Below are 21,586 nucleotides of genomic sequence, written 5' to 3' on the forward strand. Positions count from 1 at the left end.
GAGGGAGTCGGGGAGTGCCATGTGGTGACACCAGGTCTAATGTTGTGAAATCCTTCCAAAGCTGTTCTCGACTCTTTTTTTCCCTTTTCTTTCCATCCAGTCGTCAATCGAGTCAGGTTATTTTTGCTGCTGCTGCTGCTGCTGCTGCTAAGAGTTTCTTCCAACTTACCGCGTTTACCGTAGTAACGGAAGCGCCAAGCAACTGGTCTACTATCGACCTGCGTTTAGAATGTTACAGAAAGGAGATGTGTTATATTGTTATGGACATCTAGAACTTTGAATAGCTTACCTTCAATGTCACTTGGGTTTGTTTGTGTGTGTGTGTGTGTAAGTGAGGGTATGTATGTACTTCGTACTAATGTGAAATAGCCTCGGTATTCTATTCGACAGTACAGCAGAGTGGAACCTTGCAGGTTTACGTAAGTCCTGAGTCTCCAATTCTTTTTCCTTATCCGCCTTTTTTTTACTTCTACATAGTTAATTTCCAAGGTACGGGTAGTTACTTGGCATCCGCGTACCTACATACATCCACATACATCCACATACATGACTACATCCATAATTAATATCATCCATTCATCATTGTCATCATTGTCATCATTGCCATCATTCTTGTTAGACATCTCCTCCTCTCGTCTTACCTACCTACCTACCTACCTACCTACCTACCTATTACCTATCTAGAACAAACATCTGACTACCTTTGACTACCTAGTATATGCTTGTAAGCCACAATGGCAAATCCTGACAAACCAACAAAGTGCTTTCTCCCTTTGCTCCTATTTGCTCCGTGATGTATGTGTAGCTAACCATACGTGCTCATGCGGCAAAACAGACCAGTACATATTCTCTTCGTTGGTGCTGGCGCGGTAGGATGCTTCTACGCATCACGGTTACACCATGTATGGCCTGACAAGACACCACTCGTGTTTCATTTTGATGTTGTCTCCTTATAGCCCTATGAAAAATAAGTTGCTGATAGTTACGCTGTTACGAACCATTCTCATATAGCCATCTCACAATATCCTTACTTCTCTCATCGCCCGGTCTAACTACTCCGCAATTGCCAAGTCTGGCGTCTCCTTGCAGACTCACTCCTTTGGTGACTACACATTTCAGCCTCATGCCGTGTTCCCTTCCATCTCAGCAGCAACAGCAACAGACGACCCAGGCTCGTCACCCTTGGCCGCCAATCCTGCCTCTGCCCCGCAGAGCCTACCGCCGAAGGATGGGTGGGATTACATTATAGTCACCACAAAGGCACTTCCTGACCGCAACGACGACGCGGCTCTGATCGCCCCACTCGTCTCTGCCAAGTCATGTATCGTGCTGATCCAAAACGGCGTCGGCGTTGAGGAGCCCTATCGGTCTCGTTTCCCGCATAATCCGATAGTGAGTGCCGTGACCGTTGTTAGCGCTGAGCAGATCAGGAATGGCGTCGTACGGCAGAATCGGTGGACCAGGATCAGCCTAGGACCGTATGGCCACGGTCTCAGCGCACCCTCGTCGCCATCTGACTCGGCTTCGACCGTCAATGATGATGATGATGATAAGGCGGTAGTACAGAGAGGCCACGCGTGCATGGACCAGCTCGCGCAATGGTGGGCCGACCACGGCGGCATCCGCGACGCCGAGACGCACACCGAGCTCGAGCTGCAGACCATCCGCTGGCACAAGCTGTGCATCAACGCCGCCTTCAACCCCACCGCCGTCCTATCCGGCGGCCGCGGCAACGCCGACCAGCTGACCGACCCCGAGCTGCGCGAGCACATCACGGGAATCATGCACGAGATCCGCCACGCCGCCGCTCAGGTCCTCGGAAAACCGTTCCCGGATTCCCTGGCGTCGCCGGACCGCATCATCCGGAGCAGCGAGAGGAATGCGGGCGCTAAGCCGAGCATGTTGTTGGACTGGGAGGCTGGGCGGCCGATGGAGCTAGAGGTTATCCTGGGGAATCCGGTCAGGATTGCGAGGAGGAAGGGGGTTGATATGCCGAAGTTGCAGAGCTTGTATGCGTTGTTAAGGAGCATGCAGAAGGTGAGGGAGGAGAGGGGGGAGAAGGGGAAGTTGTAGGGGTGGGATTGAGAGTAGGCGATCTGTGCATAAGAGGATCGAGGGCATGAAGCTGATAATCTACTGTAATCAAAACATTTTCCTTTTTCTAATGTACAATCACACTTTAAAAATACGTAAATAGCATTCAGGGGGTTTGGCTTTCAACAGTTTCATGTCACATTACAGTCATATCGAAGCAGGTAAACGCAGTTCAAGCTAGTTAAGGGGTATCAATGAATCTATCGTATAAGTATGCTAGTTAGGGGGTATCATGGTCAAGTCTAATCTACCTAGCCTACGACGTCTCTTTTCTTCTTTTTTTTCTTTCTCTATCTTGACTCGGGCCGATTTTCAAGCTCATGTTCAAGCTCGAACTTGGGCCCAGGTTCAAAGTGAGGTTCAGTGCCAGATTCAGGCTTGATCCCAATCTCAGGCTCAGATCCAGATTCAGCTTCAAGCAGAAGCTCAGCCTCAAGCACGGACGCAATGTTCTCCAGTTCAGGGTCACGCTTAGCTTCCGGTTTGGCCTCCGGCTCCGGAAGACTCAGGATAAAGTCCCGCACCTCCAGCGCATCCTTCGTCTTCGCATCGTGCGCATCCGTGCTGTACTTCCTGCACGGCGTCGCCACCACGTGCATGTGCAGGTGGCCAACACTATGGTCCGGCCACAGGTGGAACCCGAACGTGAAGTCGTCGACCCCCAGCCCGTGGATCGTCCGCTCGAGCTCCCGGTAGTGCTTCAGCGCGACGCCGTACCCGTTCGGGTTCGCCTCCGCCGCGTGCTGCGCCTTGATCTGGCCCAGCTGGTGCGCGAGCACCTTGTCCCTTACGCCGCGGTCGGCCCACGCGCGCCGGAACAGCGCGATCATCTCGTCGATGATGGACACGGTGTCGCGGGTGAGGGACACGGCGTTGAAGAGGCTCGCCTTGGGGATCGCGAGCACGTGCACCATCGACATCCCCGCGCGCTCGGGCGCCCGCTTGTACTGCGCGACGTCGAAGGAGGCGTGGTTGCCGATCAGCAGGGCGTGCGCGCTCTCGCCGAGGATGTCCTCGGGGCCGTGGCGGTCCTGGAACGACGTGAACGGTGTTTGCGCCTGCACCCACTTGGGCAGGTTCGGGTACTCGTGGCCGGGCGTCTGCAGGCGGTAGGCCTCGACGTCGGCGCGGGCGGAGGTCTGGCTCTGGAAGCGCTCGTACTGCTCCCGGATCGCGGGCGTCTTGCCGGCGAAGGGGCGCTTGTTGATGGGGGCTTTTTGGCGGGCCATTTTCTTCTCCTTCTTCTTCTTCTTCTCTCCTTTTTTTCTTTTCTTCTCTGTCCTTTTCTCGCTGGGCAGTACTACCTCTACCGCTGTTGCTGAGGCTGCTGCTTCTTTCTCTTTGACCGTTTGCGCCGGCGATTCGTTCCTTCTTCCTCTCTTGCTGAATGACTGACTGATGCACTGCGTAATAGACTGACTGATGGGTCCCTGCTTCCCTCCTCCTCCCCCAAGCACTAGGCCTCGTCGAAGCTTATTTACTATATACATCTTGGCCGCTCCTTTCTTCGCCCGTCCTTTTTAGGGGTCGTTCGTGCCTTCCTTTGTCTGCTAGGACAGCACACCTTGCCTGTAGACAAAGAGCAAAGGAGGGAAGTGTCATTTTTCATGCTTATATATAACAATCTATGTAACAGGGTTGCTGGTAAAGGGGTCCTGGGACACAATGTTCATAGATTGAAAGGAGGTGTAAACAGGGGGGGGAGAAAGGAGAGTTGGGCGTGAAAGAGTGTCATTATATTGCGTGTACAGACGATGCCGCACCTGAAACGCGAGTGGAAAGCTGGCTTAGGCTTAAACTCCCAATTGCCTACCTAAAGTAATAAACAATGCCATTCTACGACCTTTGAATCTTGTGGACGAAGCATTCGTTCGCCAGGCTTATACGTAGCAGGCAGTAAAAGCACCTAGTACCTAACCCAGACATAGAAGGGGCCTACAATATAGCCACGTAACACGCACGATGAAGATATCATATTTCTACATCGGTTTCATGGTTGAACTGTCCATGTTACATTGGTATCTGAATGAAACTGAGTGACAAAGATCACTATTGAGACCCGTTCTAAGCTATGGCCCTCCCGGCCAAGCCTTGCCAATAAGCAAAGCTCAGAGTTTTAATATAGAGAGTCATATGTTTTTCATCTGTTACCATTAGGTTGGGAGCTCCATCCAGGCTCTCTTTGGTTACCTGGGTGTTGACTGCCATGGATGGCTTTAAGGCACATGTTCGAAATCACAACCCTCACCGTAGCCCCCGATTCATAGGACTTTAGGGAGGCATGCGAGATTCTGTCTTGGTAAAAGTGTAATGCGTATCCACTTTGAGCTAGTATATAAAGAAGACCGCATAGCCCTACGGGTTATGTTTTTCTCCTTTCTTCTTCAACTTTGATATAGTTACGAAATGTGATGGGTATATTCAAAGAAGGTATCAAATTAACCTATCGTTCCACTACCACGAAAAGCATCAACTGATGATTGATTTTTCATCAAGGTACTAGTTAGTAACTAGTCTAATAAGGCAATATAGATGCGATGAGGTTTTACGCCCATGTCAATCCATCGTGAGTCTGCACTCATCTTCACAAGCACCTAATGCACTGTACTATTAAAGCACCTACCAATTAGCAACCAGCATTGGTTTCTCATATCTCAAAACCCACCATAGCATCAGTATGCTGAAGAAATACTACGTGTCGACCATATAATAGGCACTTAATATACATTGTATAGGTATATAAGTGTCTGCATGTAGGTGCATAGAGGAATAAAAAGGGGGGAGGGAGCAATGGCATAGGAGATAACAAGCTTTATAGGCGCATACTACTAGTAGCACAAGCTGCATGCACTTATGAAGATAAGCTTTCTTGGAAAGTTGGGGGCTGCGGAAGCCGAAGCTTGGCCCACATTTTATTACTTTAAGTACTACTACTAAGCATTTATTCACCGTTTGCTGTCGATCCTCTCCGCACTTTCCCATGCCCCATACAGCTCCAATTATTATGCTCGTGTAACACTTGCATACGTACCTATGCTTAGCTAACCCCTGCGTGGGATGCTACCTAGTACTGTATATATCCCTAGATATGCACCTATTATGTGATAGGTACAGTATAGGTACAGTTATGCGGTACCCCCATTCGGCAATTCCCATTTACTCCAACCGAGACGAGAGAGGGAAGGGGAAGGGGGGGTGGAAAGGAAAAGAAAAAGAAAAAGAAAAAGAAAGGGCACATGGTAAGTGGCGGTACTTGAACAAAGAAACTACTATGTCTCCTATACTACCACGTAGATGGGACGAAACCTTCCAACCTTGCCGAGCTTATATCCCTACATACATAATACCTACCTAGGGTATGCATACTAGGTATATATACTAGTAGTACTGCCAGGTATATCCCAGGTCCACATCTACGTTCTTGTCCTTGTTCTTTTTTCTCTTCTCTTGAGGATTTCTCTCCATCATCATCATCACTTATACCAATCTCCTATCTTCTACCTACACTATAGTATGGACCTCTCCAAAGATCAAGAATTGGTGCCTACGCAGAGTAGGCGCGAACAAGGAGGTGCTAGTTCTCTTGAAAAGGAACGAGGACTCGAGAATCATGCCCTATATATCGACCCAGCTGTTGAGAAGAGAGTCGTAAGGAAAATAGATCGCGTCTTGATCCCCTTGGTTATGGGGCTCTGTGAGTGATTCCCACTAAATGTTCTCACTCAAGCGCAACACTCATCTTACATCTCATCTAGACTTGGTCTCCTTCCTAGATCGTTCAAATATTGGAAATGCCGAGACGGCTGGCATGTACGTTAAGATTTTTACTCATGTGACCGTCTTGCTCATAGCATCATCTCTCATTGAACGAGTTCCGTCCACGAAACTCCGTACTACTGCTACCAAAAAAGACGGTGTGGCGCATGCAGGCGCTGCTGCTGCTTACCACCTAAATATCTGCTTGATGAACTTATAAGGCTCTGGAGGGTAGTGCTGACACATCGATATTCGCGTAGGAGCAAGGACCTTGGCTTCGATGATGCCCATTATCAGGTTGGTCGTCCGCCTCTACCAGACATGAGCTATACCATACTAATCATGTAACGACGAAGTGGCTTTTGACGATATTTTACATCCCTTATAGTGCGTCATTACTCATATAACCCTGTACGGTCTACAGCTATTGACCGCTTATCATAGTTGTCTTCGAATGGGCTGCGCTCATGTGGAAACTTGTGCCTCCGTGAGTTCTTCCTCGCAAATAGCCGTAGGAGTGTCGACTAACATACATTGACAGTCACAGTATGTGATGCTCATACCCAATTCCTTTTTAGTTTTTTTATGGGAACAAGTGGCCTGAGTCCATTTTATGAATCATCGGCCTGTTGACCGGGTGGCCCAAATACCCCTTTATTATGGAACCCTTGATCACTAATACTCGTTCGTGTAGTATGGGCAACTATTTGTGTGCTCCTATGGTGAGACATTTCTATTTTTAACTGGACGCGTTCCAAGCGCTGATTCGCTTATAGGGGGCTGTCCTCGACTCTTCAGGCAACAGCATTCAGTTGGTCTGGCTTGATGGTATGCCGCTTCTTCCTCGCTACAGCCGAGGCGGGTTACGGACCCGGAATCCCATATCTACTTTCCTTCTTCTATAAGCGCCACGAACTTGGATTTAGATGCGGTATCTTCCTCTCCGCCGCCCCTCTTGCCACCACTTTTGCGGGAGCTTTGGCCTACGGGATAACATCAGGTCACCCCGCGCACATCGCGAACTGGAGGCTCCTGTTCCTTGTGGAAGGACTCCCCTCGGTTATATTGGCAGCCGTGGCCTTCTTCTACATGCCGGACTCGGCTGACACGGCCAAGTTCTTGACGGAGGAAGAAAGACAGGTCGCCAAGGTCCGAGCTATCCAGCAGTCGGGAAAAGAGGGGGCTTCGCGTATAGGTCACGTCAATTTTAAAGACATACTCTCGTCGCTCAAGGATGTCAAGACGTGGATCCCGCCTTTGAGTAAGTTGACCTCATCCCTCTCACCTATGTCAGAGTACATTGCCTAGTCATGTGTGCTTCCACTCTGGGGCCGCAGGGTTTAATTCTTCTACATGATCATGACTAACTCCAAGTGTTCATAGTGTACTTCAGCTGCAACGGTAAGGATGACGCCTGCTTGCTCGCTTCTATATGCTAACCATAGGGAATAGTCTCATTCAGCAGCTTACCCGTGTTCTTGCCATCCATTCTCCTCAACATGGGCTTCACGGCTATAGATGCCCAGGGGCTTAGCGCACCGCCCTACTTCCTTTCATTCCTGGTGTGCATCGCAACAACGTGGATCGCAGACCGAACACGTCAGCGAGGCCTCATGATATTCAGCCTCTCCATTATCGCCGGCATCGGATACGTCATACTCGTGACATGCAAGAGCGTGGCCGCCCGCTACTTCGGCGTCTTCCTCGCAGCCGCCGGTGTCTTCCCAGCCATCTCGAACATCCTCCCCTGGACGATCAACAACCAGGGCAGCGACTCGAAGAGGGGGGCCGGCATCGCGCTGCTCAACATCGTCGGCCAGTGCGGGCCGATCCTAGGCACGCGCGTGTTCCCGGCCCACGACGCGCCGTACTATACGATGGGCATGGGCATCTGCGCCGGGTTCATGTTTTTCAACGCGATCCTGACCCTGACCCTCCGGACCTACCTGAGCTGGGAGAACAAGCGGTTCGAGAAGAATGACGAGGCGATGCGCCAGGCGGGCACGGATCCGGCGGCTGGTGAGATCGGGACGGAGAATGAGGGGTATGGGTTTAGGAATATTTTGTGAAAAGAGGGAGAAGAAATGCGACCATGTATCTATCTACTAGGTATGTATACTTGAGGTTGGAGCTGTATATTTCGGTATATATGCACAGAGATACGGGCCTGGAAGTATTATAAGTCTAGCCGATACATAAGAGCACGATGTATATCGGTCGACTCTTAATTGGGTAGAGTTAGAACTTTATGATGATATAAAAGCACCTGGTTTAGGTATAAAAGGGGACAATCATGATTCACGCATGGATAGGTTTCAATAAATTTGATATGACACCTTCGGCATAGTAGTGCGCAATGCAGTCATTCAATCTGACATCTTGCTCCTTGGGCAACTCTCTGTACGACAAAGGCCCTGTTCCTCGTACACAACCCCCTTCCCACCCAAATCTTAGTGTAGAAACCCCCTCTACCTCCCTAGGTAGGTACCTACGCAACAACAACCCCCTTCCCCACCTCCACCTGCACCACATCCTTCTTCCCCTTCTCCACCCTCCCATACGTCGTCCCATACCTCTCCAACATGTGCTCCTCCGCCGTGATCGCCCTCCTCCCTCCCCCCGACCCGTCCAGCGGCGCCAGCTCCACATCCGTGTTCCCGTCGAAGAAGAAAGGAGCAGAGTACCGATGCCCGCCGCTGCGGTTGACGACGCGGTGCACGGTGCTCTTGTAGACGTCGCGCGTCCAGAAGGACAGCATGTCGGCGATGTTGACGACGTAGGCGTCCGGGTTGGGGTGCACCGGGATCCAGGTGGAGGTGGCGCGGTTGAGGACCTCGAGGCCGCCCGAGGTGTCCTGGAGGAGGAGGGTTATGGAACCTGTTGGGGTTAGGGTTAGGGGGTTTTTGGGTATTCTTGGTTGGAAACCTTGGTGGAGGAGAGGAGGAGAGAGAGGGGAAAATAAAAGGGGAAAAAAAAGAAAAAAAAAGAGGAAATGAAAAGAGGAAAACCCACCAAAATCCGTATGCGCCCCCGCGCCCAGCTGCCGCTCGTCCGTCGACTCCTGCGGTGGGTAGTGCAGCAGTCGTAGAGCGCAGACAGGGTCGTTGGAAACGAACGGGACGAAGACGTCGTCGCCGTAGGGGAGGCCCTTGGCGAGGATCTCCATGACGGTGCACGACAGCGCGAACACGGCCGCGTAGTACGCCTCCGTGGGTTCCTTGAGCGCTGAGTCGGGCAGGCTCGGGGGGAAGATGTTGGGTCCGATTAGCACTGGGTGTGCTTGCGAGCGCGGGTCGGAGGAGGGGATGTGCTGGCCGATGAAGAAACCCTGTTGGTGATGAGAGGTTGAGTTTGGGTGGAAAGATGGAAAGGGGTCAAGTAAATATAGAGGTGCCTACTTCCTTGAGATCAGGCAAGGTATCCTCCTGCAAAGCCTGTAACCCCATAATTCAAAATCCAGAAGTTAGTCGACTTTCCCATGTCTCGTGATTCTCCCACACACGAAAAAACGAGCACGAAACCCAACAACGGGCTCAGACTCCAACTGCCTAGGTAGGTTTACTAACCTGCGAGCCGATCAACTCATAGCCCCTATTTTTCAACACCGGGTGCCGAAGCGACGCCTTCTCCTCGAGCGGAAGCGCGAAGAAGGTCTCGGCGGCTTTGAAGAGAGCATCCCGTAGTTCCTTTGGCACGCCGTGGTTGATTATTTGGAAAACTATGATGACCAATGATTAGCTTTGGATACCTATATATATATATATATAGAGAGAGAGAGAGAGTATTCGAAGGGTAGGCAAATATCCACTAAAGAAAAAGGGAAGAGAAAGAAGCGTAGGTATGACATACAACCACTAGTCGTGCATGCCTGGCGTACCTCGTCGACAACCTTGGCCGCCGCTGCTGAGGACGGGTTCTCGAGGTACGGAGATATGTCGATAATCGGGATCTCGAACGAATCGGCGGTTTCATTGGTGACGGCCATATTGGCAGGCAGCGCCCCTTTATCTCGATAAATGTATGGTGGAAGAATAATAGACACTCCTTACTTAACCGTAGCCTAGGTACTTAGCCAATTAGGTCCTGAGATTGAAATTGAGATGGAGTGTATAGATTTATCTACTTGATACACACACCACTCACAGACAGACTCTCTTTTCATAGCACAGCTGATATTGAGTAGGTAGGTAACATTCAAAGGGGATGGAAGCTCAATATAAATATTATCGGCGGGGAACCCTCACGGAGCACGCCGGCCACCGGCTACACGGATCCGGATTACTTGTTATCACATTCCCATTATCGATCTTCATTACTCTACTCTTTGCCTCATCCTTCTTTCATCCACATGTGCAATATAATACTACGTGGGTAGATACCTATAACATGGGATTTCCAACAAGAGTGGGGGAATACTTATTCATCCAAGAAGACATCCATCCCACTTTGGCCCAGCACCTCCAAGATCATGAACCTTTATATCCCTATTATCCCACTTTAGGAGCAAACCCCATGTACCGCCACCTGACTTCAATGTTACACATAATATGTAGGTGTTGAGGGGAAGAGAGTCAAGAGACTGGTGTTGTATCAAGGGAATATGCAATAAAATGATGTAAGCCGCTATACATATCAGGACATGGAGTATTTAGTATAACCAACAACTTCTTTTTTTTTTCATATAAATTAATACTGCATCCCTCATAGAGGCTATCGTAGTACTTAAATCGTACTCTTACACACATCAGGCTTAATGAACATATATTCTCATGAACATCCAGTCATGTATCGCCGCTCCGGTCCTAAGACCGCATCAATAAACGTGTACTCATAGGCGAGCCTGTGGACACAGCTGTATGAAGCTGCATTAATCGTACCGTATTGCCGATCCTCTCCCTGGTTGTATCCATGTTACGCTGATAAAACCACTTCACTCCCCGCCTTTTCTGTTCTTGCGACGATTATTCTTCTTTTTCTTCTTTTTGTCCTTGGGGGCTGAAGATGTGCCCTCCCCTTCAGAAGGCCCGGCTATCGTGGAGGCCCGTTCTTCATCGGCCTCTGACAAACTGCTATTTGCCTCTAGGACCACTTTGCGGATACCACCGGATTCAATAATATTTTCTGTTATGCTACCACTACGCACGTGGCCTCTTCGTCGCCCGATAATATCCTGGACACTCTCTCCACTGTCGGTGGCGGAACCTTGCGATGGCGAAATCGCTGCTTCGGGCACCGCACTGAGCTTGGTCTGTGTACCTCGAGTCATATGTTCCGAAAACTCGTCCTCAATCGTAGTCACGAGCTTGGGCGAAGCAATAGAGTTAGTAGCGGAAGGCGGTTCGGTATAATTCTGCTGAAGGGCTTGGATGCCGTCCTTGGCAGGTCCGAGAAGGCTTGTGTGCTCGTCTATAACGGTTATTATATCATCGGCCGAATCGATCCTTGCAGCAGGTTGTACTCGTTGCTGTGTGCCAGAGGCTGCCGTTGCTGCCTGCTTGATCTTAACTGCCGAAACTCGGGTGCTCTTAGGATTGGACGCTGGGTTGGATGGGCCAAGATGTTTGAAGTGATCCCTAATATCTTCAATGTTCGTCTTGACCGGTACCGTAGTGTGCACCAGTTGTCCGTCCTGGCCAGCCGAGCGTCTGCGCATTAGTAGAGTTGTCATCCTCGGGCTAGTACTGAGACCAGACACATCGGTCCTGCTACTGACTGATGCAGTTCGCTTAGGCATAACTCGCTTCATGTCTTCTTCTATGTCAATGAGTGTGCCATTTCTGGCTTCCAGGTCTTTGTTCATAAGGTCTCTGTTCATCATTTCCTTCCTCAAAGCCCAAGCCTTGGGCGCAGGGTGAGTTCTACGGATAGCTTTATGAACGTCAACGTATACATCTGACTCGTCAATAATTTCCCTATTTTTTTTTAAACTGGTTAGCAAAGTACGATTAAGGTGAAGAGCAGAAGGTAGTGACTTACTCTCCGATAAGCTCCTCGATGACATCCTCGAGCGTTACCACTCCAAGGGCGCCGTGATCCTCGCCAGGCGACTCCGAAATGAGCACCATGTGGGACTTTCCCTCTTGGAAGAAGTTGATTATATCCAGACAGCTAGTCTCCGGGCGGGTCTCGGGAAGGGTAGCAAGGGCAAAGTCTTTGACGCGTTTACCATCCTCAGGATCATACGTAATGAGAATCTTGACCAACAGCATACCGACAAAATTTGTAGGGTTCCCAGTCTGATAAATAGGAATACGAGAATAACCGGCCTGGAGGATCTGATCAATAGTCTTCTCATCTAATACGGTATCCTCGGACATAACAAAGACGTCATCCATAGGGGTCATGACCTCCTCGACGGCTTTGCGTTTAAGGTCCAGAACGGCACTTATTATGGTTACCTCGTCCTGGTTTAAACGTTCATCAACTTCACCCAACGACTTATGAAGTGTGACCAGAGTCTTTAAACCGCTCTTCTTGTATACAGTACCGTGATCTTCGCCTAGGAGCCAATCGAGGAGCTTTGCAGTGGGCCAGGCAACAGGGGCCATCAGGTACATGAGAAGGAGGACGGGCGTGGACATGTATCCACCGATTTGAAGACCATAACGAACGCATATGGATTGCGGTAAGATTTCGCCAAAGATAACTATAGTGAGTGGAGCAAGTACATTAGCATCGATTCAAAAAATGGGACGAACATATCGTTGGGGAATAGTTGTAACAATACCAATTAGAATAGTACTCCCCACAACAGCTGCGACGCCGCCGCCAAAGCATCTATCTAAAACAACGGGTAGAGTTTCGTTGACAATGACGTTTGAAAGCAGTAGTGTTACTAGCACCCAATGTTTGCCCTTCTTGAGAAGATCGTAGACACGCTTGGCGTTCTTTCGTTGAGGCTCTTCGGCGTCGAGGGATATTACTTGCAAGTAGATCTCATCTTGTCCCATAAGGGCTATAGTCAATCCGGCAAAGGCACCGCCCGAAAGCACAAGGATCATGGACGCAACATAGAGAACCCAAAGCGCGCCATCTTCGGCTTGAGGTGGACTTTCGGGGACTTTGTAAAGGTGTAAGGGGGAGGTCGGGGCGGCAAAGGCTAGCCCAAGCGAGAGGAAGATAGCTCTAAATATACCAAGAACAGCTGTGCGAACTCGAAGGATACCATCGTTTCCCATGCTTTTTCGGAATTCCGACTGTAGAAGCGGAATCGAGGCACACTATTTGTCCGGGCAATATTTGAGACAATATCAATCTTTATAAAATGTGCTACGTACGCAGAATATATCTCGCTCTTTGTGTTACTAGGGGTGTGGATATGTTCGCGTCTTTGCGGGTATCTTTCGATCGAGCAACCCAAATAGGGCAATCAGATGGTGATGCAGTAAGGACAGTGGTCAACGAATGATGATGAGTAGAGGTACCTAGTATAGTTAAGTGTATAAAAAGTAGGTAGGTAGTGAGGTGATCAATTCACCTACTGAATCCCTGTGGTTTGGGTATGGCCAAAAAGAGAAAGAGATTGGCTGCTATTCCCAATGATTTTGGATTTGTACGTGATGTCGGGTGGAATTCTCTTTCAGAAATGTTAAAGAGCGAGGATTGGGAAAAAATCAAAATAATGAATAACTAATGTGGCTCAAGAGGTTGGCGATTGGAAGAAATAGCGTCGATGACGAATGATCAATGCTATAGGAAGACTTTGATAAGGTACCCTAGGTAAATTCAAGCCACCTGCGCCATGCTTGTCTCTTTTAGCTTTCCTGCTTGGCTCAGTGCTGCCTAGCATCAACGAACTAGTACTATGTACAGCTGCTACAGCAAGCTAATAAGGAGCTCCTGTGGAGACTGATCGGAACACCGCATACGGTCTACCGTCTACGACTCTAGAGTCTACGGCACACGGCACCCAGAGTAACCTAAAGGTGGGGCAGAAGCTACCCTGGTTCGTTATGCATTTGCTGCATTTGCTGCATTTGCTGCATTTGTTTGTTACATTCATAGCATCTTGGACTATCTTGGACTGTCATCCAACAACACTGATTCGTGCATCTATAAATTCCGTACATAGTATCCAACCTCCTTGATCTCCATCTTACATATGTACAATCCCTAAGATAACCTTGGAACTATCTATTCAGTCGTACCAGATAGCGTTCATGCCAAATCCTGGTTCGGGAATCCTACACCTTGCAACCCGACCCAGAAACTCGTCTTTCCATCGATAAATCTCAATCCAGCCATCCTGGTCATCCGTGATAGCCACCCACTCATCGCTCCAGTCGCAGGGAACTACTGCGTTGCTATGTCCCCCGCTCGTCGGCGTAGGATTCAAGCAGATCTGCTTCTCGATCGACCCGCAGTCCCGTAACCGAAACGCTGCTATGTAGCCCTGCAGATCAAAACTGTTGGCTCGACTCGTTGCGAATAGATATTTTCCCGACTTCGTGAGCGAGCATACGTCACTCCTGTACATTGTATCATGTTTAGGAATTCCCGGTGGGATTAGGGGATACGAATGGTGCGTGTATATAGGTATGTGCGTTGCCGGGTCGATAACGTACTCGCAGAGTCGGTTACCGGCTTCCATCAGGGCGTATAAGTAATTACCCGTGGGATGCATGGCCACCCAGCGAGGATGGTCTTTCGGGCCCGGCGCGTCAACGCTCCCCACCAGCTCCACATCTCCCGTTTCTGCCTTCTTGTGTACCCATAGCTTGTTCGCCTTCAAGTCGGCCGAGTAAAGGTAGGTTTCCGTTGGGTCGAACACCATGCCATGGATGCCCGTGTTGGGTTGGTATGGGTAATGCTGTATGTCCTTGTCGAGCGCTCCGGTCGAAGACACGGAAAAAACAGTCCCATGACCAGCGTGCAGGTAAAACGGGTTGCAGTACACTGCGTACGGTGGCTGCTTGGCGGCAAGCAGGAAGATAGCACGTGTATTAGTTGTAGCCAAGCTTGCCTGCGCTGCATGTTGAAAGTAAGGGTCAGCTATCAATCAGATAAGGTTGGTGTCTGACCAATGCAAAACTTACGGTCGTGGTTCATGGGATGCGAAGCTTCATGGACGATCTCGGTAGGACTCTTGACGGCGAAACTAGACCATTTTTTCATGGCCGCGCCGTATATGTTCTTCTTAGTGTGCTAATAACAGCAATGACATGTGAGTATATGAAGAGCGCCTAATCACACCTAGAGAACTTTACTTACATCGAAAGTCATCCATGAGATGGGCTCGTCGTGAGGAATCTCAGTCCTCTTGACCAGTTCTAAAGTCAACTTCTCATCGTCGAAAGCCACGGTGAAGATGGCTCCAGGCGGGGTCCATGTCCCTATCATCAAATGATGAACCGGCATCTTTGAGTATCTTCTTATACTATCGCGCGATAAACGTGAAAACAGCCTCGGACAAGTGTTCATGAATATTTCCCTCAATTCAACACCACAATCGACCAGAAGTCCCTAAGAATTGGGTTTCCAGCGTCTCGTCGCTCGGTCGCGCGCACTCAAGCAATACCATCACGCGATAATATTATCCATTGATTCCATGTAATCTCAACTAATAACACTATAGCAGCAATACGATTTGGAATATTTTGTGGATGAGTATGAGTAGGTAAGTAGGGTCAGAGTTATTCCCCGGACCTTATGAATTACCTGGATCATCTACCTATGAAACTTGCCCCTCTTTCGTTTTCCTTTGCATTCTCTTGACACTACATATCTGAACTACGCCATTGCTATGGAACCTAAAGAACGACGATGTGGGGAAGAATGCATACTTTTGTACGCAGTAAGCACGTTTCTCTTTACCTTAATCGGCACCACTATGCAGTAGCGGTAGATGGCCACGGCAGGCGGGCTAATTCGTACCTATAGTCCCTATAGTCCCTACCAACCTAATGCACCTAGTAATCAACTTGCTAGGTAAGTAGCAAGTAAAGAGGTTAGGAATTTCGTCGTTTACAATTCATAATGGTCCCTATTAGCTACCGAGTGGCTGGCTACATGCTGGATCTTTCATTTGCCACGCTGCAATGCCGGATAAATGCTTTATCACGACCATGTTTCCCCGCCATCATGACCATCGTTCGCAGCTCAAACCCGCCAGGCCGTGCCACAGGGGGGATTTATTACTGGACCCTGAATTATTATCTTTTTCTTAATCAGTTCCAGGGATGAGTTTACCAAAATGACGACACCAAACCAAAGACTCTACTTGGAGGCAAAAAGAAATAAAGGAAAATAAAAAGAACATTGAAGCTATTCATAATATCAAGTACTTACCTAATAGGTACTGTATGTTCATAGTATCACTGTATCAATATCAACGATACTAACAATATCCACACTTTAACTCTACATACCCCTGGACAAAGCCACCGCGATTTATTTAGGTTGATAGAGCCAAGTGTTGGAGGTAGTGGAGTTCTAGAAGTTCCCCCTTTTTAGACCTAGTATAGGGATATCTTTCCCTTTGTCTCCCCGAGGGCGATATATAACCCGACAGACTAAGTTTATAGCTGCCGTGGGTTCACCCCGACCCATACCTACCTATTGGGAGCAATGGATGATACATTATGTATAGGGCCATTTTTTCAACTTGGCGGGGTTCTTTACAGGCCCGGAACTAACCTATCACACATTATCCATTGCACATACATCAATAAGATGAACATTAGAGGTGATTCGAACGACCCCTAAACTGAATAACCGTACCGTTTATCGTGCTAGTTGCTAGTTCCTTTCGTGTGTTTAGATGATATATAAGTAGCTCTCGACGAGATATATCTAGCTAGCTAATGCCCGGCCATTCTTCATAATCTTCCTCCCTCTCTCTCTAACCCAATACTCATCTCAATACCACAACGCCTCAACGTATCAAACACACCAACATTTCGACACATTAAACCCCTTTATCTTCAGAACAAAGTCGCCATCCACCGCACAGTCTTTAGAACAAGATGGCTCCCGAGGCAACCGGCTTATCCAACGCGGCGCAAGCCCCTAAGCCTTCCAGATTCGATCCCACATTCACCCAACATGTCCTCGACACTATGGGCCCCAAGACTACGGAGAGAAACCGAGTTGTCTTGGGATCATTGATTCGACACATCCACGATTTCGCTCGCGAAGTTGAACTCACAACTGAAGAATGGCTGGCCGGCGTCGCCTTCGTCAACTCCGTGGGTCGTGTCTACTCAGAATCAGGACAGACGAGAAACGAGTCCCATCGCCTATGCGATATCCTCGGACTAGAAACGTAAGCGCTCCTAATTCAATTTAGTTCCAAAATCCAGAAGAATTTACAAGCTAACATGAAACCTCCCCCTTCCCCCCTTTTAGCCTAGTTGACGAGATCGCACACAAGATCATCTCCGAAGAGGAGATCGACCCGACATCCTCGGCTATCCTCGGCCCCTTCTGGTCGCCCGACGCGCCGTTCCGGGACAACGGGTCCACCATCATCCAGAACCCGGCGCCGAACGGGCGCGTCGTGCTCATGCACGGCGTCATCAGCGACCTCGTCACCGGCAAGCCCATCCCCAACGCCGTCTTCGACATCTGGCAGGCCTCGGCCAACGGCAAGTACGACTTCCAGGACCCCGACAACCAGACCCCCAACAACCTGCGCGGCAAGTTCCGCGCCGACGAGAACGGCAAGTACTGGTTCTACTGCTACCACCCCACCGCCTACTCCCTGCCCAGGGACGGCCCCTCCTACCAGCTGCTGGAGATGATGGACAGGCACCCCATGCGCCCCGCCCACATCCATATCATGGTAAGTCAATCTTCCCCCCCCTCCCTCCTATCAGACACCAATCCAAGTCGCATACTAACCCCCCACCCCCAGGTCACACACCCCGAGTACAAGGGCTGCACCACGCAGCTCTACCCCAAGGAGGACCCGTGGCTGGCAACCGACACCGTGTTCGCCGTCAAGGACGACCTGGTCGTCGACTTCAAGCCCCTCGCCGGCGACGACAAGGCCTCGCTCGAGCTCGACTACAACGTCATCCTGGCGCCCAAGGACTACAAGGGAAAGGTGTTTTGAATGGGGGAAAAGAAAAACCAAAAAAAAACACTGCCTAATCTACAATTAAACGACTGAAGCTACTACTGGGATAGTAGGTGTCTATCTAATGCTAGATGGATGGGTGGATGGATTTGTCTATGTTTATGAGAAGATGATATGTCAAGAACTTGACTGCCGTTTTTGGATATTGGATCTTTTTGCATTGCCCTACTGTAACTACTACTACTACTACATACCTACATACATATATCCATGGATACCTACCTAACCTAGGTAGTTTAGGTCAGGCTTGGATGTGAACTTTTCAGGATTCCAAGCGTTCTTTGGAAAAAGGGGTTGGAGGAGAGGAGATCATAATGCCATTCTGATATCAACTCCTACCTATAAAGTACATAGTAGATCAACCACATTCACACACCTAAGCAAGATTAAATCACTCATCACTTAAGTCTTAATGTACCTTTTACGAATACACAGTTATTAATACTGTCTACTAACTACTAACTACTGACTGCAAGCCAACCACCGCATCGACTTCCAGAAACCGAAAACGAATAAACAACCCGCATCCTCCATTAACCATGTACGTAACAAAGCCAGCAAATCCAACCTAGACAACTACATGTCTCTACTGCTCCCCAAGGACATCATCAAACTTGCAGTCGACCTTGGTGTTGTATAGCTGCTTGCAGCTAGGGCAGGGCCCAAAGTCCATCCACTCGCGCGTCGCGGTGCATCCTTCGATCCGGTCCCCGCCGCTACACCGCACCTCACCGGCCGAGCACGGCTCTTCCTAGGTGATGATGACCGGGGATGGCAGAGACGTCGACGGGGATTCCGTTGCCTCGCTCCTCTTGGTTGGGTAGGTCGTTGGGTAGGTCGTTGGGTAGGTCGTCGGATAGATTGTCGGGTAGGTCGTCGGATAGGATGGAACAGTTGTTGTAGTGGCAACACAGTTCGCCTTGCCTACACCGTCGCCCAAACAAAGAATACAGTCTGAGACCTTGATGTATACGAGATCGATCGAGCAAACCTCTAGCGCATTCCCGTTGCAGCGCTGGAAACCAACGGAAGCGCATAAGTTTATGCCAGTTGGTAATGACAAAGATGTTGGCTGGCCTTGTATTTCCTCATCCCTCTTCGTTGGGTAAGTTGGGGCACCTGTTGAGTAAGTTGTTGTGGTTGGATATGTTGTCGGGGTTGACGCTGTTGGGGATGGCGCCGTCGTTGTTTGGCAAAGGGGGCCTGAATTGCTATCAAGACACGTGAGACAATCCGCGACCTTGACGAATATAGAGCCTGTACACTGCTCTAGCGCATTGCCGTTGCAGCGTTTGGCGCCTAGGACATCGCAGGCGTTTGGTGCGGGTGTCGTTTCAATGGGTGCGCAGTAAGGGATGCCGTAGCCTTGGGTGCACTCGGCGCAGGTCTGTAGGGTTATATAATGTCCATTGTTATCGCACACCTCAAGAATATTGCCGTTACAGCGTTCATCACCCGAGACACATTCGTTTTCGTGGGGTTTGGCCGGCTCCTCGATAGGCACACAGTTAACGAAGCCGCTCTCTTCGGTGCAGCTCTCGCACACTGTAAGAGCGATATAGTTCCCGTCCGCACCACACACCTCCTGCACATTACCATTGCAGCGAAATGTGTTATGGCAGGCGAGTGGAGACGGAGTAGCAATAGGGGAAGTAGTAGGAATAACAATAGGAGTGGAGGTAAGAGTCGTGGTAAAGGGAATACAGTTGGCTATACCTTCCGATAACTCGAAGCACTCGGAGCATTGCTCTACTATACGCCAGACACCATTGTCGTTAACCTCCATGTTGGCGCCATTGCATCGCTGGTCACCAGAAAGGATTGGCACGACAGTGGCCGAGGGAATAGCGATGCAGCCTACCGCGTTCCCTGTGGTATAGCACTGTACGCACTCGGTATATGATGCCCACTCGCCGTCAATGTCGCAAATCTCCTGAATGTCTTGATTGCAACGCATCTGGCTGAAAATACACTTGCCGCGTGGTTGTGGGTGGCTGGCAGAGGCGAGACTTGGTGCCTGAGTGATGACCGGTGAAGTGGCAGCCTGAGCCACGTTACGTTTCTTCAGGTCTCCTGAGTCTGAAGTCGTCGTATGGAGAGTGGGTAGGTTGGCACCTAGTACCGTAGTAGCTAGGCCCATGCCAGCCAGAAGCATGAGAGAAGTAAAACCCATCGTGAAGATGAAAAACCGTTGCTAGTGAATGGAGGAGGTTAAGTGGTAATGATAATGTAAGTGATGAATAAGCTACTAACCTAAGGCTAATGAGCAATAATGATGAAGATATACTCCCGTGTACGAACAGACAAGGCCAAGAAAATATATCTTTCCTGAGACACTTTACTCTATAGTTAATAATTAAGAGTGAGAGATTCGGAGTGGTATGGTGTAGCGAAGAGACTGGGTTTTGTAGAGGGAATTGACCGGCAGACGACTTCCTCGACTATACTCCTTACACTCATGGCAGGTGTGCCTTGAAGTTGATGCACATTACTCCTTGACAATGGCTAATGTTACTGTAGGGTGCGATCGCGAGTTAATTGCATCGCTCTTTCATCTTAGAGTCCGACTATCCAAACATTCGGATGTCTCTTGCTTTCGCTATTTGGCTACTCGGGCCACTTTGGCCGTGTGAAAGGATACCTCGGACCATTGCAAGCAGTTCCTTCTCATCTTCAGCGCGAATTACTCGGCCGCATAGGCATAGCACTGTCTATTTAGCATAATCATATGTGCTCGGAGGTGTTGGAAGGACATGGCCATGAATGTTCGTTGGTAGTCGCCATGAACAGAGACTGACCGTGTAATATCATCTTGCTACAGGTGCATGGAACTTCTACCTTAGCCTCACAAGAAGTATGTCATGTGTTGCCTTTGAAGACTGAACAACCGTGGCATGTTCGCAACCTAAAGTTCGCCATGAATTCAATGTTGGTGTCATGACATCTGAAGACATCGAAATAACTATGTCGAAGGAGGCAGGAACATGCATAGATTCCGCCACGTCTCTCACCTTCTCTTCCTACATGATATAATGATTGGTAGAGCTACTGGTAGAGTTATGCAAATGCTCCTGTCCTAGAATTTGATTTATAATAAGTAGATAAGTTCAAAGGTGTTTACATGCCTCGGGTAGGTGCATTATGTAGTATGTAGTATGTGCTTGACTTGGACGTTGAACTCGAACCAGCCATTAAGATTCAAGACACTGACGGTACATAGTACATACGTAATTATATAATCGCTTAACCTAGTCCCTTGATCCTTCTCTCTAATGTAATATCTTTTGATGCATTTTCGGGTAAGAGCAATTGTATAATAATACATATTTCCTAGTTACAGTAAGTAGATTGATGTTTTCGACAGTTTACCATCCGCCACTTACAAAGAAGAAAATAACTAGCCCCTTTCCAAAAAAGATTCCGGAGAGCAACCCAATGCCAAAGCCCTTAACCTACGACAACTATCAACAACATTCTCTCATAAACACACAGTTTCTCAATTAGGGAAATGGGTCAGTCGAGGATAAGCAACGATTGGTTACATGTATGTACATGACTTGATTCAAAGCAAGCACGCAACGACGATCAACCACATGCAGGCCAATCATATCTTATTAAGGTTAGGTACTATCTAGAGTATTGATATATTTACAAGTT

At 49.1% G+C, this 21,586-nt stretch overlaps 8 protein-coding genes across 8 annotated transcripts; 3 read left to right on the top strand and 5 right to left on the bottom strand.

The window, feature by feature from the left end:
- Nucleotides 1-476: 476 nt before the first annotated feature.
- On the top strand, nt 477-2,358 carry GGS25DRAFT_228835 (2-dehydropantoate 2-reductase). The gene is made up of 4 exons (XM_049257008.1): nt 477-614; nt 716-760; nt 836-902; nt 1,012-2,358. Exons 2-4 carry the CDS (start codon nt 735-737, stop codon nt 2,071-2,073), a joined length of 1,155 nt encoding a protein of 384 aa, XP_049117673.1. The 5' UTR covers nt 477-614; nt 716-734; the 3' UTR covers nt 2,074-2,358.
- A 26-nt stretch (nt 2,359-2,384) lies between these two features.
- On the bottom strand, nt 2,385-3,323 carry GGS25DRAFT_520503 (uncharacterized protein; the record flags this gene model as incomplete). Its single annotated transcript, XM_049263889.1, has 1 exon — nt 2,385-3,323. One exon carries the CDS (start codon nt 3,321-3,323, stop codon nt 2,385-2,387), a length of 939 nt encoding a protein of 312 aa, XP_049117674.1.
- A 1,871-nt stretch (nt 3,324-5,194) lies between these two features.
- On the top strand, nt 5,195-8,191 carry GGS25DRAFT_485849 (putative MFS transporter). The gene is made up of 10 exons (XM_049260579.1): nt 5,195-5,788; nt 5,850-5,904; nt 6,111-6,147; nt 6,207-6,237; nt 6,295-6,337; nt 6,392-6,396; nt 6,545-6,572; nt 6,627-7,111; nt 7,234-7,251; nt 7,303-8,191. Exons 1-10 carry the CDS (start codon nt 5,608-5,610, stop codon nt 7,917-7,919), a joined length of 1,500 nt encoding a protein of 499 aa, XP_049117675.1. The 5' UTR covers nt 5,195-5,607; the 3' UTR covers nt 7,920-8,191.
- Nucleotides 8,148-10,175, bottom strand: GGS25DRAFT_485853 (Clavaminate synthase-like protein). The gene is made up of 6 exons (XM_049260580.1): nt 9,974-10,175; nt 9,700-9,917; nt 9,417-9,568; nt 9,249-9,284; nt 8,863-9,178; nt 8,148-8,727 (listed from the first exon to the last, which is right to left on the bottom strand). Exons 2-6 carry the CDS (start codon nt 9,833-9,835, stop codon nt 8,339-8,341), a joined length of 1,029 nt encoding a protein of 342 aa, XP_049117676.1. The 5' UTR covers nt 9,836-9,917; nt 9,974-10,175; the 3' UTR covers nt 8,148-8,338.
- Nucleotides 10,176-13,623, bottom strand: GGS25DRAFT_485860 (DUF21-domain-containing protein). Its single transcript, XM_049260581.1, has 3 exons — nt 12,578-13,623; nt 11,827-12,496; nt 10,176-11,762 (listed from the first exon to the last, which is right to left on the bottom strand). The coding sequence occupies exons 1-3, from the start codon at nt 13,026-13,028 to the stop codon at nt 10,781-10,783; spliced, it is 2,103 nt and encodes a 700-aa protein (XP_049117677.1). The 5' UTR covers nt 13,029-13,623; the 3' UTR covers nt 10,176-10,780.
- A 364-nt stretch (nt 13,624-13,987) lies between these two features.
- GGS25DRAFT_520507 (3-carboxy-cis,cis-mucoante lactonizing enzyme) lies at nt 13,988-15,207 on the bottom strand (the record flags this gene model as incomplete). The annotated part of the gene is made up of 3 exons (XM_049263890.1): nt 13,988-14,817; nt 14,886-14,994; nt 15,061-15,207. The coding sequence occupies 3 exons, from the start codon at nt 15,205-15,207 to the stop codon at nt 13,988-13,990; spliced, it is 1,086 nt and encodes a 361-aa protein (XP_049117678.1).
- Nucleotides 15,208-16,814: 1,607 nt separating this feature from the next.
- On the top strand, nt 16,815-17,905 carry GGS25DRAFT_513891 (aromatic compound dioxygenase; the record flags this gene model as incomplete). The annotated part of the gene is made up of 3 exons (XM_049262929.1): nt 16,815-17,113; nt 17,197-17,632; nt 17,705-17,905. The coding sequence occupies 3 exons, from the start codon at nt 16,815-16,817 to the stop codon at nt 17,903-17,905; spliced, it is 936 nt and encodes a 311-aa protein (XP_049117679.1).
- A 380-nt stretch (nt 17,906-18,285) lies between these two features.
- Nucleotides 18,286-20,462, bottom strand: GGS25DRAFT_229248 (uncharacterized protein). The gene is made up of 3 exons (XM_049257009.1): nt 20,183-20,462; nt 18,400-20,123; nt 18,286-18,347 (listed from the first exon to the last, which is right to left on the bottom strand). Exon 2 carries the CDS (start codon nt 20,100-20,102, stop codon nt 18,681-18,683), a length of 1,422 nt encoding a protein of 473 aa, XP_049117680.1. The 5' UTR covers nt 20,103-20,123; nt 20,183-20,462; the 3' UTR covers nt 18,286-18,347; nt 18,400-18,680.
- Between the last annotated feature and the right edge of the window lie 1,124 nt (nt 20,463-21,586).

Source organism: Hypoxylon fragiforme (genome assembly GCF_022984875.1).
Source record: "Hypoxylon fragiforme strain CBS 206.31 chromosome Unknown GGS25scaffold_4, whole genome shotgun sequence".
Classification (NCBI taxonomy): Eukaryota; Fungi; Ascomycota; class Sordariomycetes; order Xylariales; family Hypoxylaceae; genus Hypoxylon; species Hypoxylon fragiforme.

Coding starts and splice junctions, on each gene's coding strand:
- GGS25DRAFT_228835 (XM_049257008.1), top strand. CDS start 735: ATGGCAAATCCTGACAAACCAACAAA. Junction 761..835: donor AATCCTGACAAACCAACAAA/GTGCTTTCTCCC, acceptor GCGGCAAAACAG/ACCAGTACATATTCTCTTCG. Junction 903..1,011: donor ACGCATCACGGTTACACCAT/GTATGGCCTGAC, acceptor ATTCTCATATAG/CCATCTCACAATATCCTTAC.
- GGS25DRAFT_485849 (XM_049260579.1), top strand. CDS start 5,608: ATGGACCTCTCCAAAGATCAAGAATTGGTGCCTACGCAGAGTAGGCGC. Junction 5,789..5,849: donor CCCCTTGGTTATGGGGCTCT/GTGAGTGATTCC, acceptor CATCTCATCTAG/ACTTGGTCTCCTTCCTAGAT. Junction 5,905..6,110: donor AATGCCGAGACGGCTGGCAT/GTACGTTAAGAT, acceptor ATATTCGCGTAG/GAGCAAGGACCTTGGCTTCG.
- GGS25DRAFT_485853 (XM_049260580.1), bottom strand. CDS start 9,835: ATGGCCGTCACCAATGAAACCGCCGATTCGTTCGAGATCCCGATTATC. Junction 9,285..9,416: donor ATGAGTTGATCGGCTCGCAG/GTTAGTAAACCT, acceptor ATGGGGTTACAG/GCTTTGCAGGAGGATACCTT. Junction 8,728..8,862: donor GGGGGCGCATACGGATTTTG/GTGGGTTTTCCT, acceptor TAACCCCAACAG/GTTCCATAACCCTCCTCCTC.
- GGS25DRAFT_485860 (XM_049260581.1), bottom strand. CDS start 13,028: ATGGGAAACGATGGTATCCTTCGAGTTCGCACAGCTGTTCTTGGTATA. Junction 12,497..12,577: donor GGGGAGTACTATTCTAATTG/GTATTGTTACAA, acceptor CACTCACTATAG/TTATCTTTGGCGAAATCTTA. Junction 11,763..11,826: donor ATCGAGGAGCTTATCGGAGA/GTAAGTCACTAC, acceptor AAAAAAAAATAG/GGAAATTATTGACGAGTCAG.
- GGS25DRAFT_229248 (XM_049257009.1), bottom strand. CDS start 20,102: ATGGGTTTTACTTCTCTCATGCTTCTGGCTGGCATGGGCCTAGCTACT.